The sequence below is a fragment of the Herpailurus yagouaroundi genome, unplaced genomic scaffold (assembly GCF_014898765.1).
Source record: "Herpailurus yagouaroundi ecotype Mexico unplaced genomic scaffold, PumYag 180, whole genome shotgun sequence".
NCBI classification, from domain to species: domain Eukaryota; kingdom Metazoa; phylum Chordata; class Mammalia; order Carnivora; family Felidae; genus Herpailurus; species Herpailurus yagouaroundi.
The window spans coordinates 2,642,481-2,657,402 of record NW_024412411.1 but is presented as its reverse complement, the minus strand read 5'-3'; the positions used below and the strand labels follow the sequence as shown (position 1 = coordinate 2,657,402).

The 14,922-nt window shown below is 34.6% G+C and overlaps 1 protein-coding gene and 1 non-coding gene across 5 annotated transcripts in view; both read left to right on the top strand.

Annotated features, from left to right (window-relative positions):
• Positions 1 to 14,922, top strand: part of FCHSD2 (FCH and double SH3 domains 2) — a 310,380-nt gene that overhangs the window by 165,532 nt on the left and 129,926 nt on the right. For all 4 annotated transcript variants that reach the window (XM_040489259.1, XM_040489261.1, XM_040489257.1 and 1 more), the window contains exons 5-6: positions 1,489 to 1,633; positions 13,212 to 13,345. In XM_040489259.1, the coding sequence (XP_040345193.1) occupies positions 1,489 to 1,633; positions 13,212 to 13,345 (279 nt within the window). The remainder of the gene's footprint in view (positions 1 to 1,488; positions 1,634 to 13,211; positions 13,346 to 14,922) is intronic.
• Positions 12,781 to 12,886, top strand: LOC121039549 (U6 spliceosomal RNA). The gene has a single exon (XR_005794833.1). It is a non-coding gene; the product is annotated as a U6 spliceosomal RNA (small nuclear RNA).

The window sequence follows — 14,922 nt, the reverse complement described above, 5'->3', positions numbered from 1 at the left end:
TTTACATATACTGTGAAATGATTACCACAATAGATTTAGTTAACATCCACCATCTCATATTCATTTTGCTTTTGTGTTGACAGCTTTTGCTGGCACCATACACTGAATCTTTTTTCCAAAGGGAATGTGATATACTTCTGGTTAAATAAAAGAATATTTCCATCTAAACTAATTCATTTGATGTATTACAAAACCTAATCCACTATATAAACTAATCATTTCCTTATTTGAAAAATATAGTTACAATGTTTTTTAGTTATTTTATTGTTTAACTTATTTATGAGACACAGAGCATGTACGCACATGGGCTGGGAGGGGCAGAGAGAGAGAGAATCCTAAGCAGGCTCTCTCTCTGCTCAGTGTGGGGCTCGATCTTAGGAATGTGAGATCATGACCTGAGCCAAAATCAAGAGTTGGACAGACATTTAACTAACTGAGCCACCCAGGCACCCCAAGGTTTTTTTAGTTCTAAGTAGTAGCATTTATGTAGCACAAGGTATCATACATTGCTATAGTAGAAAATCCATGTGGCACAAGAAGGAAATTCTTAGGAGATGAATATTATAATCCATCAGTGCAAGCATCTCATTTTTTAAAAACAAAGTACCCTTCATTGTTATGATAAGTTATAAAATATGTTTAACTAGTGCAGGTGCATACTAGAACTGACTAAGGAATTAGCAAAGTAGAAGAGAAGCTTTGAAAAGGACATTAGCTACAAAAAGCAAAAGATGAATAATTCTTCGAATTTCCCAAGAGATTGCTGAGCACATTTATCAAGTAAAGGTGATGGGAATTGCTTGGAATGATTCCAAGCCACAATAGGATGCTGGCTAAGCATTGTTACAACACAGAAACAGATGTAGAACATTGCTACCATAGAACTCTTTTGTCAGAGAAATAGACTTCTCAAGTATGTAAGCAATTGTTTATGATTTTTTTCCAGCTATATCAATTTATGTAAGAGAATAATATGATGTAGTTGAAAGAGAATGTACTTTAGAGGTACTCAACCTTCATCTATATCTCAGTACTACCACACTCTTTTGTGATCTAGGGTGATTTTCTAAATCTGTCTAAGGCTTGCTCAGTTACCCCATCTCTAAAATTAGGAAAATATCTTAATGAAATAATGAAACTTGATATCCATAATGATGACCCCGAGACAGTGAAAGGTCTGGACAGTCTGAATTCACTAATTTTTATAGCATTAGCTTTGTCTGGAATTGCAATCCTTTACTCCATTACCAAGAATAGCTAATGAATCAAGATAGTCATTGCAGAGATATAAAGGAATATAGTATATGTTGTGTTTCTCCCTTTATATGATAAAAATTTTACTACCTATATATATAAACCACTATAAATACACTTTCAACTGTAAAGAAAACATCCATTCTGTTTCACAGTGCTAGCCAGTAAGCATAAGGTTAGCCAACTTTTTTCCTTTTCCCTGCCTAATACTTTTCTGTCCCTCTTTGAATTTAGGAGCATGTATCCTGTTTGGAAATCTTTTCTTGAGGGAACAATGCAGGTAGCCCAGTCTCGGATCAATATATGTGAAAACTATAAAAACTTCATTTCTGAGCCTGCAAGGACAGTGAGAAGCTTAAAAGAACAACAACTAAAAAGGGTATTGTTTCTATTCTTTTCTTATATGCATTTTAATATCTAAGTGCTCCATTTGTAATCTGTAAGGTTATGTTAAATTGCATTTAACACCTTGAGCTTTTCTATATGGTCACAAATATTTCTGATTTCAACATGGACTTTTTGATTTCAACATGTTACTAGGATTTTTTTATTTCATCATATTCTTTCTAACTGCTGTGTTTTATTAACTGACAAAAGTGAGTATAATTTGAATCTGGATATTCTGAAAAGGTCAATGAATACTTCTTACAAATACCACTTTTCATCCTATTTCAAGTAAATAGATTTACTTAGTTGTACAATATTGTTATAGTTCAGTGTATAATAAAGTAGTTAAATGTTATTAATCCCACTAAGTCTTGAAAAAATTCATCTTGGTTTTAACTTGAGTCATTTTGCATAATAATTTAAAGGAAGTTGACACATTTTGACCAAATATGTGAAACTTATTTTCTTATTTTTCACCTAATAAGAAAACTTATTACCAAAAATGGTGTACTCTAAAGTTTAATTATATAGGTTATATAAAATTAAAGTTTTCAAATAGATCTACTTCTTTGATTATACAGAAATCAAAAATTCATAGAAAAAAATCAATATTAAATATGTTTATGAAGTGCTTGCTGTTGAAGGTAGTTGATTGAATTGTATCCTTTTTTGGAGATAGAGTTACAAATACAAATTATTATGATGCCTAATAAGTAATTAAATTATTCCTATGGAAATATCAATGCTTTAAAAAATATTAATCATTTAAGGAAATAGTCATTCAAAAACCATCCAGTGTTTTAATTCTAATTATCATTTGGATTTTCAAAATTGTTTTACAAAATCTAAAAAAACTAATTTTCCTTGTTTGCCAACGATGATATTTGTAGCATAAAATCAGTATGTTAAATGTATTTTGTGTTTATATAAAACTTTCATCTCTTTCAAGCACTTGTGTAATATCAGTTGGTTTTAACATATCTGTATAGGAATGCCTTTTTTTAGCTCAAAATTACCTTTTCAAAATTACATAACCACTGACCAAACAATGCTTTTGAGTTGTGAAAATATGTGTTTTGTGTGTGTATATATATGTATATATGTATGTATGTATAAAACACATACATGTATTCAGAGAGAGGGTAGAAGATAGAGGCAGAGAATTTATACTAGCGTAATTTCCTAACTGGGAGGAAATACTGCGTTTCACATAGCCAATGCATTGACCAAATCTAATTGAATTACTGGAAAATTCTACGTTTCTCAATATCAGAATATTTTGAAAGAGTTTCTCTTCCATTGGGAGAGTAGTCTCTGTCCCGAATTTAACCAGCGTTCCTGGGCAGAGAATGTTTGATGAGATTTGACAAGTCCTCTTATCTGTGAATTATATTATATTATAGCTGGAAAAAAATGGTGTTTATGTTCCATCTAAACAGTTGTTGGACGTTAGGTACATATTAGGTGTACCCTTTACAACTCTGAGATTACAGACGACAGAAACCTACTTCAAACTAGTTTAAGCCAAGAAAATAATGTATTAGCTTGGATAACTGAAAATTCCAGGGGTGGATCAGATGGTTAAATGATGGTATTAGAATTCAGTCCTTCTTTCCATCTAGTAGGTCTGTTTTCCCCTGAAGGCTTCATTCTTTTTTTTTTTTTTTAATTTTGTTTTTTATTTTTTTAAATCTACATCCAAATTAGTTAGCATATAGTACAACAACGATTTCAGGAGTAGATTTCTTAATGCCCCTTACCCATTTAGGCCACCCCCCCAACAACCCCTCCAGTAACCCTGTTTTCCATATTTATGAGTCTCTTCTGTTTTGTCCCCCTCCCTGTTTTTATATTATTTTTGTTTCCCTTCCCCTATGTTCTTCTGTTTTGTTTCTTAAAGTCCTCATATGAGTGAAGTCATATGATTTTTGTCTTTCTCTGACTAATTTCACTTAGCATAATACCCTCCAGTTCCATCCACATAGTTACAAATGGCAAGGTTTCATTCTTTTTGATTGCCGAGTAATACTCCATTGTGTATATATACCGCATTTTCTTTATCCATTTATCCATCAATGGATATTTGGGCTGTTTCCATACTTTGGCTATTGTTGATAGTGCTGCTATAAATATGGGGGTGCATGTGTCCCTTCGAAACAGCACACCTGTATCCCGTGGATAAATTCCTAGTAGTGCAATTGCTGGGTCGTAGGGTAGTTCTATTTTTAGTTTTTTGAGGACCCTCCATACTGTTTTCCAGAGTGGCTGCACCAGCTTGCATTCCCATAAAGGCTTCATTCTTTAGCAACTCTCCACATGGTGGCCCCCAAATGAAGGATTTATAAATCTTATAGCTAGCAATCCCTCACTTTGCATTTTCCCAAAAGTTCCAATGAAACTTCCCAAATTGAGGCTCATTGGCCTGTCTTGGGTTACCAAGACCCCCACATTGGGGTTTACAGTCCTCATGTAAACTATATGTACTAAAAATGGGGAAAGATAATTTTCCAAAAGAAAACTGAGATGGATTTCCAAAGGAAAAACCATGGAAATAAAGACAGAGCAAGCAAAACAACAGATAGCCACTGTAGTTGGCTTCTCCAATTGTACTTCCCAAGCTTTACAACAAATTGACTCCATATAGGATAAATAGATGATCTATTCTTTTTCCTTTGCTTCTCTAACCTTTCCCCCATTTTTTTTTTTTTTTTTTGCCTTTTGGATTAATTGTGTATTTTTCATTTCTTCTTTTTTTTTTTAACTTTTAGTGTGATAATAGTTAACATGAGATCTACCTTCTTAACAGATTTTTAAGTCTACAATACAGTATTGTTATCTATAGGCACAATGTTATACAGCTAATCTTGGGTTTACTCATTTAGTATAACTGAAATTTTGGTTGGTTAGCAGTTCTTTCTTTCCTCTTCTTCCAGCCCCTGCTGACCAGAATTCTCTTCTTTGCTTCCATGAGTTTTACTATTTTAGATACTTCATGTAAGTGGAATCATGCAATATTTGTTCCTTTGTGACTGGCTTATTTCATTTAGGGTAATGTCTTGCAGTTCATCTATGTTGTTGCATATTGTAGGATTTCATTCCTTTTTAAGGCTGAATAATACTCCACTATTAGTATATGCTACATTTTTTATACATTCATGCATTGCTCAATACTTTGATTGTTTCCTTACTTTGGCTTTTGTGAATAGTGCTGCTGTGAACATGGGGTGCTAATATCTCTTTGAGATCCTGATTTCAATTATTGTGGATAGATACTCAGAAGTGGGATTGCTGGATCATATAGTAGTTCTATTTTTAGTTTTTTGAGAAACTGCCATACTGTTTTCCTTATTGCACCATTTTGCATTCCCAGCTGTGTATAAGGGTTCGTGTTTCTCCATAACTTCACCAATGGTTATTATCTTTTGGGGTTTTTTTTTATATGTGTGTAATAACTATCCTAGAAGGTATGAAGTATCTCACTGTGGTTTTGACTCGCATTTTCCAGATGATTAGTGACATTAAACAATCTCACATTTTTCTTTTCTTTTTTTAAAAGTAATCTCTACTCCCAACATGGTGCTTAAACTCATGAACTAGAGATCAAGAGTCACGTGCTCTACTGTCTGAGCTAGCTAGGCACTGCACTTGTATTTTTTTTATTATCAATTTTTGCTCTACTATTAGCTTTTTAATTTTATAATTTTGTATTATTCTTTTATTAGTTACCTTAGAGACTCCAGTATGCCTCCCTGACTTAGTCCAGTTTATCTGGAATTGGTACTTATACTATTCTCCAAACTTTCAATTAATTTAATAAAGTTTACCTGGAATTAGTATTTACTACCTTATACACAATATAAAAATCTTCCAACAGTGTAATTCCATTTGCCTCCCCATTATAACTTTTGTGCTGTCAGACCTTTTGAATTTGTTCATATGACATTTGTACTTTTTATGCATTTTCTCTATTTCCATCTTTTTTTTCTTTCTGTACTTCAGTCTGAGTATTTTCTACCAGTGTCTTACAGTTCACTAATATTCTGTTTTAAGCTATTTCCAATCTGCTTTTAAAACATATTTTGGAGTCTTAATGTATTTTTCAGTTCTAGAATTTTTATTTTATTTTTTAAAAACCAATTCTGTGTTTCTGGTGAAGTTCTCCATGTTTTTCCTTTATTCTCTTAAATAGGTTACTCCTGATCTCTGGTTCATGATTCCACTGTCGAAATCACTATAGGTCTCCTTTTTTTTTTTTTTTTAAGTTTATTTATTTATTTTGAGAGAAATAGAGTGTGAGTGGCTCTGTACTGTCAGTGCAGAGCCCAATATGGGGCTCAATCCCATGAACGGTGACACCATGACCTGAACCAAAATCAAGAGTCAGACACTTAACTGACTGAGCCACCCAGGCACCCAAGGCCTTTTTTTATCATTTACTGTTTTTCTTGGGTTTTGGTTATGCCTCATAATGCTGGACATTGTGAATAAAAATTATAGAGGCTCTGGAATATGTTTTTTATTTCCAAAGAAAGTAAATTTTCTAGCAGGCAGATAGAATACTGTCAGATCACCTTGATCCTGTTAGGGTCTGGTTTTAGCCTTTCTTAGGGCTGTTCTGTTTCACCATTGTCCATATTTTGGTATAGGGTGCCTACCAAAACCCTTCTACTTTGACAAGACTTGACTCTAACCTCTGTCTTCTCAACATCATGTAGCTGTTCTGATCCTCTGGTACTTGCTCAGCTTATTAGCCTTTCAGCTGCTCTTCTTTACTGGATTTCTTGGGATTTTACCCCATACATGCCACTTAGAAGTTAACTGATGACTCGGGGAAATTGCATACAGATCTTTGGGCTTGCTTCTCTGTAGCACCCTTCTTTCCAGAATTTAGCCTCTCAAGTTTTTCCTCTTGTAGCATCCTTAAACTCCGACCTCTATTTCCTTAATCTAATGAGATTGCCTGTTTCTCTGTACCCTGATTGGACAAATGCCCTAAGGAAAAAAATCACCTTAAATGTAGAGCTTACCTAGCTGGGCTTCCCTTCTTCCATATATCATAGTCCTGCAAGTCCAGTGTATATTATTGTTCTTTAGTGCTGGTATCTTTTAAAAACCTGTTTTGTCCAACTTTTACAATTTCCAGACTAGAAGAAGGTAGTCTGAAACAACTTGTTTTGTCATTATCACAGCCAATTTTGTTTTCCCTCAATAACATTTTAATGGTCATGTTCTTTTAAAAATTTTCTCTATTTTGTCAGTTTTCTAAGACGTGGGGGTAAATTCAGCCATATTACAATTATAAAACATCTGTCCATTGTGATTATAACGAGAATAATATTATGGCTTTTTCGAAATGATTTTCTGTATGCTGGCATTTGCTTATAAAACAAAACAAGAGCCATAATAATCTAAGACTTTTGCCATTTTTAAAAATTGAGATATAATTCACATAACATGAATTTCAGGTGTATAATGTAATGATTTGATATTTATATATATATATTGCAAAATGATCGCCATACTAAGTCCAGAAGTCCAGTTAACATCCATCATTGTATTAATTATTAGTAATACTTTAGTTCATATCTTTCTCATGCAAACTAGAGTTTATGTTTCTTTGAAATAGTTGGGATTTACATTTGGATAACACTTCAGAGTTTGTTAACTGCTACCGTATCCATTATAGTCTCATTTGATTTTCCTATCAACTTGTTAGGTATATTAATCTTATTATTTTACAAATGATAAAACCCAGCCTAAAAAATGTTAAAGAGACTTAGTAGTAAATAACACAGCAGAAACTTGAATATACTGCTTCCTAATTCAAAATCCTATGCAGTCTTCTAAAAACACTTGAACTTTAATACTTAAATAAGTTTACAGAAAAATACATACAATTCCTTTACCTTAGTAGACTACTTAATTATCTTACTCCTTTTATCTTCTTAGTTTTTGCAATAGTTACGATTAATACATTGATCATTTTTTAGCATATCCCATTTTCTTCATTCTATTTCCTAATTAATTGTTCATGTTTCTATGCAATCTTTTTTTTTTTTTTTAATTTTTTTTTCAACGTTTATTTATTTTTGGGACAGAGAGAGACAGAGCGTGAGATCGTGACCTGGCTGAAGTCGGACGCTTAACCGACTGCGCCACCCAGGCGCCCCTCTATGCAATCTTTGTGTTTACTATTTTTAATTTCTGAATGAATTTTTTATTTATTCTACTTTATTTAATCATACCTTTGTTTTTGGACATTACCACTAAGTCTGCAATAAAAATTAACTTTTTCTTTGAAGTTACTTACTTAACATGAATTTCTAGGACATGACTACTAGGTTAGAGAATCTACTGATTTGTGGGACTTTAATGTATTGGCTCAAGTTGCTATTTTATTTTTATTCCTCTCTTCAAGTTATTGCCAAGTATATCTTATTCTAAGATCTGTGTCATACTTAGGTATCATACTTTTAATTTCGTCACTAGAATTCTAGTATCCAAGTTTGTCACTATTTTATATAATACCTTATCCTTGAGGTAAACTTGTACATTCATTTCTGTGTCTGCTTAGTGCTGATAACTCTTGGTAAAGAGCTGGGCTTATACTGTACCAAGTCTTTTCTTAACATATAGGCATTATTAAGTAAGCTTCTTTTTAAGTATATAACTTAGTCCCCTCAGAAAACTGGATTCCTATGAAGAAATTTAATCTAAATTTGGAAAGGAAATCTTAGGTAATCTTTTTCTTTGCAAATTAAGTTTTATGACTTGTATTTAACAAATATTTTTGGTGCAGGCATATCTCAAAAACATTGTGGGTTGATTTCATACCACTACAATAAAGCAAATATTGCAGTAAAGTGAGCCAAATGAATTTTTTGGTTTTCCAGTGTATATAAAAGTTATGTTTACCCTATACTGTAGGCTATAAGTGTGTGGTAGCTGTGTCTAAAAAAAAAACACACACACACACAATGTACATAACTTAATTTAAAAATACTCTATTGCTAAAAATGCTATCTATCATCTGAACTTTCAGTGAGTCATAATCTTATTGCTGATAGAGGGTCTTTGCCTTGATGTTGGTGGCTGCTGATGATCAGGGTGGTGGTTGCTGAAGGCTAGTGTGGCTGTGGCAATTTCTTAAAATAAGACAACGAAGGGGTGCCTGGGTGGCTCAGTCAGTTAAGCATCTGACTTCAGCTCAGGTCATGATCTCACAGCTCGTGAGTTCAAGCCCCATATCAGACTCTATGCTGACAGCTCAGAGCCTGGAGCCTGCTTCAGATTCTGTGCCTCCCTCTTTCTCTTTGCCCCTCCCTTGCTCATGCTCGTTCTCTCTCTCTCTCTCTCTCTCTCTCTCTCTCTCTCTCTCTCTCTCAAAAATAAATAAACATTAAAAAAAATAAGACAACGAAGTTTGCTGCATCCATTGACTCTTCCTTTTACACACAATTTCTCTGCAGCATGTGATGGTGTTTGATAGCATTTTACCTATAGTAGAACTTCTTTGACAATTAGAGGCAATCCTCTCAAACACTGCTGCTGCTTTATCAACTAAAATTATGTAGTTTTCTAAATTGTCATTTCAACAGTCTTCACCAGGAGTAGATTCCTTCTCGAGAAACCACTGTCTTTGCTCATCCATAAGAAGCAGTTCCCCATCTATTCACGTTTTATCATGAGATTGCAACAATTCAGACACATATTCAGGCTCTACTTCAAATTCTAGTTCTCTTGCTATTTCCACCACATCTACAGTTCTTCCACTAAAGTCTTGAATCTTCAATTTGTAAAAAATGCAATATCTGCAGCGCAGGAAAGCAAAGTGCAATGAAATGAGGTATGTCCTTGTTTTGCTGTGTGCGGAGCACTTTCATTTGACAAAAACTCAAATTACTCTGACTTCAAACAGTTCATTTTGGTGATGGAAGACATTTGGTTAAGGATTTACTCAATGCTAGGGAAGAATAGATCATAAAAGATCTCTTCATTGTACACATGGTCTATCTATCTAATATTATTTGATGAACAGTATCTTAGAAACTTATGTAAAGGGAAAGAAAAAACAAGAATAGAATCACCCTGAGTTTTCTGATGAGATTTTTGAGAAATCCTTTCAAAGATATGAACTATCATAAGGTCCCCCTGATATTGTCACATATAGAGAAAGTAATTTAATTGGTAGCCTTTTATAGATGAAAATGAATTAAGTAATCAGGTCTAAGAGATACATCTTATCCTTCGAAGGTTAGGCATATGAGCAAAGAGTGGCTGTGTGTGGGTCTGTGTACGTGTACGCACATATGTTCTCATGTACCCATGGTGTTCATTTGTGTGAATATACTGATATCCTAGCCACATGATGTGCAATCCACATGAAAAGCTTTGACCAACTGTGTTTAGTTTCCTCTCGAAATGTTCAACTTAGCAGACCCTTTCCATGCATGTAAATCACCACAGGATTCTTAAGCTTCCCTTCATTGATTAGTTTTTCTGAGGTGTCAAGCTCTATTGTTTTGGATGAACATTTTGGTTATAAATGCCTTATACCTGACTCCTCTTTTAAATAATCTGTCTCATTTTCCCATTAAACATGGTTTTCAGACCATGTCCCAGTTTTTGGTTCTTATTTTTATATGTATGTATGTATGTATGTATGTATGTAAATCTATGCCCAACACGGGCCCAAACTCATGATCCCAAGATCAAGAGCCGCATGCTCTTACAAGAGGTTTGTTGAGGTGCTGGGTAATCCAGTCAGTTAAACATCCAACTCTTTATTTCAGTTCAGGTCATGATCTCACAGTTTGTGAGTTTGAGCCTCCTGTCAGGTTGCACAGAACCTGCTTGGAAGTCTCTCTCTCTCTGCCTCTTTCCCATTCATGCACATGCACATGCACGCTCTCTCTCAAAGTAAATAAATAAACAAGAGGTTTATTTATGATAAGGACTATTAAAAATTAAAGGGAAAGACATATTTTTTCTACAAGATAAAAGCTTACTATTTTATTGTATCTATAAAATGAAATATTATTCAGCCATAAAAAGAAATGGAGAAATAATACATGATACAACATAGATGAACCCTAAATACATTATGTGAGGACTTAGGACATATAAGACCACATAGTTACATGATTCCATTGATAAATGAAATGCAGGAAATTCATAGAGACAGAAAGTAGATTAGTGGTTTCCAGGGACTAGGGATAGGGGAAAATGAGGAGTGACTGCTAATCGGTATGGGGTTTCTTTTTTGGGTGATGAAATGTTCTGGAATTAGACAGTGGTAAATGGTTGTACAACCTTATAAATATACTAAAACCCACCAAATTGTATACTTTTAAAGGATGAATTTTGTGGTATGTGGATTACATATCAATTTTTTTAAAGCTTACTATTTTAAGATAAAGTATCTCTACATGAGTTGTCACAAAACTGGGGTAGGTACTATAATGGATTAACATGGTAAATGATAGCATCACTTTCTCACTTTATGACTTTGGGTAAATTATTTAACCACTTTAAGTCTATTTCCTTATCCTAAAATAGGACTAGTATGAACACTTTTACCAGAGTCATTTGGAAGAGTAAATGTGATAATATTTATAAAGTACTAAACTTAGTGCATTCTGCCTATGTGCCCATAGGGAGTCTTCTTAAGTTTAACGAAACATTGAGACTGTCATGATTATTGTAGGCCATACCTGGTATGAGGTTAACTTAGAAGGACATTAGAACAGGGAACACAGTTAACCAGCAGGGCAGCATCTAGTGCTAGTATTTAGTTCTTTCACTGGTGTATGTCTCAGTCTACATAGCCAACCACGGTTATTCTGTTTGGTTCCTCAGGTAAGAGATCTAGGGCAAGAGAATGAGAGAGAATGTACAGGGGTAGCCACAGGCCCTAAAGGAGACTAAAAGCTTTTATGACAACTTTACAGACAGAGCTTCCAAAGTCTATGAGAAGGACACATCCAGACACAGGAATTACGATACTCAAAAAAGCCTAAAGCCAGCGCTTCTCCACCAGATATTTATAGTTCATTTGTACTTTGATGCAGTTTGCCTGTCGGGTTCATAAGCAGTGTTACCAAATAACACAGTTGACATTGTGTCTTCATCAGGTTTCTGTTGAAACAGAGACCTAGAAAGTTAAGCAAGGGTCCAGTTTTCATGCAGAGGAGAAAGAGGTGGCTTTTTAACCCTTTATTCACAGCCTGACACTTGATAAGTGCTCAGTAAATATGCCCATAGAGAACCTTCCAGATTTTGCACTTTCTGTAAAGTAGTCCTTTTTATTTTTTTTAATATTTATTTATTTTCAAGAGAGAGCACAAGTGGGGGGGGGGGGCGGCGGCAGAGAAAGAGAGACACACACAGAATCCAAAGCAGGCTCCAGGCTCTGAGCTGTCAACACAGAGCCTGACGCAGGGCTTGAACCTATGAACCGTGAGATCATGACCTGAGCTGAAGTTGGACACTCAACTGTCTGAGCCACCCAGTCACCCCAAAGTTGTCCCTTTCTTTAACACCTAATAATTTCTGGGAAACTCTAGCCTATATGTCACATGTGTAAGTTTGTGCTTTATCTATGCTATTCCAGTGTCCTTGCTCTATCTACTCCATGCTGTTCAGCCTGGCACAATAGTCCCTCACCAATATCTCCTCCTACTTTGCTGAGTTTTTTTGTCAGTCTCCACTAAATACTATTTCAGGCTCAGAAGTTTTTCAGTGAGAGCTTCCCTAAATTTGTCTCAGGCTGGCAAAACTTTTCAGTGGTTTGTTTTTCAAACTGGGAAAAATGTTTCCCCTTTGGATATCCAGAAGAGTTCCAAAGCGATGTTACTTTGGCCCAATTGTGTTATAAAAATTTATTGATTAAACATTTCTTCGAGTTAATTATGTCTGTCCCTTCTCTCAGAGTGTATAGGTGTATCCAAAGAATTGAGCTGGCAGTAATTTTGAGTAGTAACTGTTATGTGGTACCCAGGTTTCTTGCTTCTCTTCTTCATCTCGGACTTAATGTCAGACTTGTCAGATTTCATTCCTTCTTTCCCCGAGTAGAATTCTTCACTACCTTTGCACCGTCAGTTCCCCAAACATGTAGAGACTTTATTAAGATTATGAAGAGTGCTCACTTTGGCAGCACATATACTAAAATTGGAATGATACAGAGAAGATTAGTATGGCCCCTGTGCAAGAATTATGAAGAAATACAGAATTGCTTTGTTCTTTTGCCTTTATTGCCATGAAATCTCCAATAATAAAAGCATTTTCATTGTTGCTTTTCTTTTGCTTTACCTTACTGTCAGTTATCAGTGGCACTGTGGTTATTTCTCAAAGCAGAGTTGTTAAGCAAACTGGGACAATATTCAATACCTTACTTGAGATGGGAGTACCAGCTGTTCACTGGATTTTAATTTACAATTTGACGGAGACTAAAGTGCTGATTTTTCTCCTGGGTTTCCATCCTGAGGGCATGGTGCATAGTCCTTAGGACAAATTCATTTTCGGTAAGCCTGAAAACTAATATCATAATAATTGTACTTTGTATTTTATAGTGTGTGGACCAGTTGACGAAGATCCAAACTGAATTACAAGAGACGGTGAAAGATTTAGCTAAAGGCAAAAAGAAGTACTTTGAGACTGAACAGATGGCTCATGCAGTACGGGAGAAAGCTGACATCGAGGCAAAGTATGTGTTTTAGCATTTCTGAAAAAGTAATTATGCAAATAAATGTTATTTTTGCCAGTACTTTGTTTTCTATTAATATAGGGCATAGACTCATTCTCAGGTTATCTTGGTTTCGTCTGACCTATAAATGTTACATACTTTCAAATTTTTCTTTCATATTGGCTGATCTCATTTCAATTAATGTAGCAATAAGAGAATGTTTGATCAGTCAGTTTCACGTTCAGTTGAATTATGGAAAGGAAAGAAGACAAATGAACGTGGTATCGAAAGCTTAGCAAAAGCCTGTTGAAGTTGCTGTGGTATCTGAGTATCAGGATTTAAGAGCTTCATTTTTTTCATGCTAGACTCTAAATCAGTTGTATTTGGAAATCCCTGATCCTTAGCATGCCATTGAAGGACCTTGGACATGTCAAATATATAAGAGCACTAACCTCAGTATAGAAACCCTGACTCAAGCACAGTTTCTCTCTTATGTGAAGTTCTAATGCATACACTTTTTTAATGTGTGCTTTAGCAACTGTATGAATTTTACTCTTAATATATGTGACTTATAAGTCCTTGATTTTGAGAATAATTAGGAAAAAAAGAAACTGGCATTTGGTACAGAAGGAACTGGCAGTTGGTAATAAAAAAGAGATCTAAAACAAGCAGTAGAGATTTTTGCTATGACAAGTTGAGGAAAGATAAAAAGTTTTTGAGAAAAAATAAACCTGTGTCATAGAATGGTACTCTAAAGAGGTCTGTGAGGAGAGCTGAGACTCCCGTTTAATGCAAAATCTGGGACTCTGAACTCCTAATCATGAAATCAGAAGGGTTATGAACACTTGTACAGACTAGCAACTAGTGGGTGAGGTTCGTTAATATGCTTTTATCAGCAGGAAGTTAAGCAATCTCATAACCCTCTTGTGAAAATTTAGTGTATCCTTGAAAGTTTATGTAGTACCAAAGTATGGTAGACGAATACTCATGAAATACTTAATGTTACTGGAAAACCTATTTAATATTTCCCTAATTTAGTTTATTGTCTTTATGATTTTATTTTTGTGAGCATACAAATATTTCCCATACTTTCATAGAGTCAATGAACCCATCTTCCCCATAAGACCTGAAGATTTTAGATTAGATAATCTCTAATAGGAATTTCCTCTCCTAGTGGTTTTTAGGAATTTGTTTTTTAAAACTCTCAGGATTCTAGAACAGAGAGTTGACAGATTTGTAGAGCATATGTAAATACCTACTTTAGCCAAGGGCCACAGAGTGTAAATGAGGACAATTGCAAGGCTATTCCTAAGAAGTCTAGATTTGACAGGGTCTAATTCACAGATGCTGATCTCAAGAAACTGCCTTCTAATATGGCCCAAATTCAAAGGGATTGTAGTATATAAGACATTTTATCTCAGTGTGTAACTTCTCTGGAAAATTCATTCAACTACAGAGTAAGAAATGTTTCTTTATCTTCATTCACTCACTAAACGTTTATTGAATAATTATATTGGGTGCTGTGAGTATAAAGATGAGTAAGATAAGCTTTGCATCCTTAAGAAATTTAAAGCCTAGAATTAAAGACAACTGTGTTT